The sequence below is a fragment of the Sinocyclocheilus anshuiensis genome, unplaced genomic scaffold (genome assembly GCF_001515605.1).
Source record: "Sinocyclocheilus anshuiensis isolate Anshui unplaced genomic scaffold, SAMN03320099.WGS_v1.1 scaffold518, whole genome shotgun sequence".
NCBI classification, from domain to species: domain Eukaryota; kingdom Metazoa; phylum Chordata; class Actinopteri; order Cypriniformes; family Cyprinidae; genus Sinocyclocheilus; species Sinocyclocheilus anshuiensis.
In genome coordinates, this window is record NW_015544151.1 from 229,282 (window position 1) to 234,985 (window position 5,704).

At 41.5% G+C, this 5,704-nt stretch overlaps 1 protein-coding gene across 1 annotated transcript in view; it reads right to left on the reverse strand.

Moving 5' to 3' along the window:
* LOC107695193 (girdin-like) overlaps window positions 1-5,141 on the reverse strand; it is a 55,883-nt gene extending 50,742 nt beyond the window's left edge. Inside the window, exons 1-2 of the mRNA XM_016495012.1 lie at window positions 4,852-5,141; window positions 4,652-4,749 (exon numbers count right to left, since the gene is read on the reverse strand). Coding sequence (XP_016350498.1) covers window positions 4,652-4,749; window positions 4,852-4,923 — 170 coding nt within the window. The 5' untranslated portion in view covers window positions 4,924-5,141. The remainder of the gene's footprint in view (window positions 1-4,651; window positions 4,750-4,851) is intronic.
* Between the last annotated feature and the right edge of the window lie 563 nt (window positions 5,142-5,704).

Below are 5,704 nucleotides of genomic sequence, written 5' to 3' on the forward strand. Positions count from 1 at the left end.
AATCTCCATCACGTGCTTTCAGATGGAGCAGCATTTACTACACAGAGCCGTAGTTCACTGACAAGTTACACAATATGGCGTTCATTATCTGCAATGAATCGCCTGAGAGTATGAATGTGGTTTTGTGTAGCTTGTCAGTGAACTACGTCTCTGTGTAGTAAATGCTACTCTATCTGAAAGCTTGTGATGGAGATTTACTACTGATCACAGAACCTGCTTTACTGACGAGATGCGCATGACAATTGCCGGCAATTTTTTGCACAGCCCTAACCGAGATCAACACACTCTTCAGCAGAAGAGACGGCCTTTCATACGAGAGCTGAGAATCAGGAACACAGCAGACACTGAGAGGACAGACGTCATGTGATGTGTGTGTGTGTGTGTGTGTGTGTGTGTACTGTCTGACCTACATTATAAATGTGCTCAGAGTGTAGTGTGTGTTCATGACATTAAATAATCAAATCACTAATCAGAATCAGATTTATTGCCAGGTATGTTTACACATACGGGGAATTTGTTTTCGTGACAGAAGCTTCCACAGTGCAACAGAATGACAGTGACAGAACAAAAACACAGATAAGAAAAGGAAAAATAAATAAATAAATAAAAAAAAATAATAAAAAGTAAAAAAATAAACAAACACACAAACAACATTTTATGAAAGAGGGCAGTAAGTTTTCTGTGAGGCCTGTGTTTGGAGTCAGGACAGAGAGAGTATCATCATAAAAACCATGACGCCTGCGGAAAGTCCTCATAATGATAGGAACTACAGTGTGTGTGCGTGTGAGTGAGTGAGTGAGTGAGTGTGAGTGTGTGTGTGTGTGTGTCACACACACTGACACACAGCCCCGAGCACTAGTGACTAACCTACTTCTGACAGACTGAACACACACACTCACACACACCATCTATTGCTATTGTCTGTGTTATTGTCGTGTTTAGTGACATTATGAAGTATACACTGTGTGATGTGGACTAGCAGAAGCTGAATGCAGTTAAAATTACCCCATATCCAATATATGAGGGCAATAATTCCCTGTATGTGTATCCGTCTCATATTTGTATCATATGATGGTTCAATATCAGCACAATTACAAATGCTGTTTTGTAGGACTAGGACAGTGCCAAAATGTAACAGGTATATTGATTTTATACATCAATTTAATAAACAAGAATGTGTGTTAATATTCATGCATTTATAGTTACGTTTTAGACGCAATGTTTTTCCTCTATTTCACCAATGAAAATCTTTCCAGTCAAAGCCACAGCAGAACTGTTGAGCTTCTCAGAGCAACATTCATTACCGAATGAATCAGTATTTTTCAACAAATCGGTGGAATGAATGATTCAATGACTCATTCGTTAAGACAGTGACTTGCTGCTACATATTGACAGTTTTAATTTAATATTTCAACATTCAAAATATATTTTAAAAATTATTCTCACAGCACTGTTTATGTAATTGTAATGCAGTACATCTAAATGCGGTGCAAGAAGGGATGTTGTTGATACTGATTTCATTTGTTTGGTAACATCACGATTACAGAATCAGGAAAAGTGCTGATCGCAGCAGGATATGCATATTTACTCCTGCTGTCTCAAAGATTACTGCTTACAGCATGTTTCTGAGGTGTCAATGTTACTGAGTCACTCTCGCATTTAAACAGTTTAATATTTTGTTGGCTATAATGACAGGAATCGTGAAAGCCTTCATTAGATTCCTCTGTGCCTCTGATTGGCTGCTGCGTTCATGTGATCAGCAGACCTTTCTGTGATTGACTGTTCAACACTGCACAAACTCACTGTGAGCAGTACTCTTGGATGTGAATATAGTGGTGTAATCTATACTTCTGTGATTAGTTAATCATGCATTTGTGGTTATTATTCTGAGCTGTGCAGCTCTGTGAGTGTGACGCGTCCACATCACGATCACAACACACCACACCACTGCTGTTATTCACATGACTGCAGATCAGCATCCACTGAATGAGCCGACTGTAGCTGCACCTGCACAGCGTCAGAGCCACCGAACAATCACGCGTCTGTCAGTGTGTGTGTGTGTGTGTGTGTGTGTGAGTGAGAGTGTGTGTGTGTGTGTGTGAGAGAGTGTGTGTGTGTCTGTGTGTGTGTGCCAGGTGCGGCAGCTGAACACACACACACACACACACCACAGATGACGGTCATGTGATGTGTGACGTTTCACGCCGACTAGGGTTGTGCCGTTAGACGACAGTATCATATATCGAAGATAGTCAGAGATATTGCCTGTAGCTGATGCCTTTGACGATAGCAGGAATATTATTATTATTATCAGGATAGTAACACTATGTAATTAATATTAGGGCTTATTTGTTCCATTATATTTATTTTTCCATGTGTTTACAGTGTTGCGCGTTACACCGTGTCCTAACTACATGCGACGTGACAAGATTTCAGCGACAAACAGTTTGTGTCCACACCAGAATCAATCAGACATCACAGCCAATCAGAAGCGTGTGGGGGCGGAGCCTCTCTGGAAGCGCACTGCACTCGCAACGAAATGGATACATTTATAATCTAATTCATAAATATTAAAGCTTTTTAACATCATTAAATGTACATACTGAGTGACTGATAACATCTTTGTCATGGAATACACTCGTTGGTTCGCACTTAGTTAACGCACATATTTGCTTAAATTTACTTTAATATCTATTGTTGCTTTCAGTATGGCTATAAAGTCACGCAAAATGATATTCAAACTCACATTAGGCATGTTTAACTTTGAATAAAGCACATGATCACCTGAGATTATCTGCTGGCATATAGTTTGTATCAGGGCTGCACGATTATGACAAAAAACATAATTGTCGATTATTCCCTTGAAATTGTAATTGCGATTATTAATTCCGATTATCACAATTTACATTGAATGATGTTTATACCATTGTTTGATGCAGCTGCATGCCGTATTTTTATATGAAAATAAACAAGTTGAAAACACTCTAACTGAAAAATCTTTAGTGCTTTTCTATAGTATTAAGCCTTCAAATGTTAACTATACATCGGATTGGTTTCTTCTTTAAATTATAAAAAAGTAAAAATATGAATGGTATTATAATGTTATACTAAAACTAAAACAATGGAAAAACCCTTAAGACAACATGTAGAAAGAAAAAAACATATCTTAAGCACGCAGAATAACATAAGGGGACTTTGAATGATTAATTGCCGCTTTGAACGATTACGTAATTGTGGCGTCCATAATTGTAATCGCGATTAGAAATTAGATTAATTGTGCAGCCCTAATTTGTATGTTGCTGTTCCAGCCGCAGCGTCGCGGAAATAGAAACCGTTTCTAAAATAGAAAGTTTGCGTGTCTCCATCGCAGCTAGTTAGGACAAAACCTCCGATTAACATGGAAAAAATACCTTTTATCGTGTGTCGCGGCGTCGCGTTGCATGCAGTTAGGACACGGTGTAATAACCAATCACATACGATTCTGTTGAGCTTATGAACAATGGCCAATCAGAGGCGTTCAGAAGAGTCATATTGTTGTTGTTTTGTTGAGTGCATGTGCTCACTGAATTCAGCTCTTTCGCGAATTCTCTCAGCATAAACAACAAAGTGCAGATGTGCGTGCGATGCAAGTATAAGAGATGTATTCATCATACAGTGTAGACAGCTTCACTGATTATAACGGGAGTGTTTTTTAAACTGCATAAACTCGCAGTTTCTATTAAATTGTTTTCATGTTAAATACAAATTCAGTCATATTAAAAACATAAGGCTGCTTTTAGCCTTACGCTGGAGTTGGTTCACTTTCCGGCAATGAAACAGAGTAAATAAATAATTAGGTAAATTAGCACGATAATACCGTGTATCGGCAATCTCACGATAGGACGATATGACAATTCAGCATATCGCCCAACACTAACCCCGACTGTTAGTATAAAGCAGGGGCTCGTGTTATAAGTACTCTCGACCCCTTGGTTTTGACCGAGGGAGCTTCATAAGCACACTTCAGGCCGCTCCATAGACCACAATGCAACGCGACTATGACGTCATCACACATGGCATTTAATTTATTCCCACCCCAAACAACTCTATAATATACATACTATAATATTTTTTTACATGTATAACATCCCGAGTATACCTATACACATACAGAATGCTGCACCAAACTAATTCGTAAAGGGAAAAATTTAAACAATAAACCAACTCCATAGTGATCAAGGGTTTAGGACGTTCCTAGGGTTTGGCCAGTAGTGGGCACGCATGCAACGAAATCAATGACGTACATCGAGTGCACTAGACAGAGGGATGTTAGTGAATGAAGGGGGTGTAAAAAAATGAACTGGAACGCAGCCCCAGTTTATGACTGCAGAGTGAGCTGCCATGCTCAAATCTGATTGGCTGCAGGCCTCGGTCAGACTTATTGAGCTCTTGTATAAAAGCAATATGGCACTCATAATCACAAACACCAGTCACGTGACCACAGGCGGCCCAATCACAGCCCTGCTGATAGTGATATGACTGAAATACAGCAGGATTACCGTGATTCAGCATATTATAACCAACACTAACATTACTCTATATAAACACGAGTCTGAGGAGGAGCTTCATTCAGGGAAAAAGAGGTCTCCACCGTGAATCTGTTTGTACTCACATCTCAGTCATGATGTCGTTTAAATAAACCCCGTCCACCAGTGTCATGAACTCGGAGAGAGGAGAGCCATCGGAGCCCAGCGGAGAGACCGTCTTCACCTACACACACACACACACACACACACACACACACACACAGGTGAAGCTCTGCAGACCATCGCGACGCGACGCGACACGACACGGATCCGCGCGGTCACTCACCCAGCACACCAGCGGAGACAGCAGAAAATCCTCCAACAAAGGCGAGAACACCTCCTGCTCCATCTTGTCCATGGCGCTGGAATAAAGCGGGCGTGTGCGGAGAACTGAGTGTTTATGAAGCCGCTCTCATGCTACTCCTCCGCATCCAGCCGCGCTGTGCGCAATCCTCCGCTTATTCTGCGCCGGAGACCAGTCCCTTCATCCCCAGCGAAGAGCCGCTGTTTTCCGTTAGGCTGGCGTGACGCGGAACAAAGCGCCGCCTGCACTGCAGCGAGCACACTAGCGAGGGCACTGATTTACTGCGCTCCACTTCCGCCGCGCACCACGGGAGTCACTACACCAGAGACTGCACTGTAGTGTGCAAAACCACCTCATGTGATGTTGCGTGGCGCGTCCAGCTATCATAAATACAGTAGCTATATTATATAAATACAGTAACTTATATATTTTTAATTAATTCAGAACATGCGCACGACGGGTACAGTAGGATACATGCTGGGTTCCTATGACTAGTGTATCAGTGCGCCATTGAGAACACGCCCACTGCTGCTCCCTTAGCAGGCAGCATCCGCACTGTCTGGAAACAATCACACACTCCCTGAATGAGCAGCACACTGCGTTTGAGACGCACACACAGCGGTGTGAGATCACTATAAACGCTCGGTTATGTTAGTGCGCTCTCGACACGCTTACACTGCTCCGTCAGTAGCTGATATAGTATATATATGTAAATGTATATGTATATGAGGAAACCCAGAAGATAACTGAGCATGAGAGATGTCAAATCATAGTGACATCTCGTGCTCATGCAACTAAATGCGCGGTTTTATTTATTATCTAGTGTCTGCATATA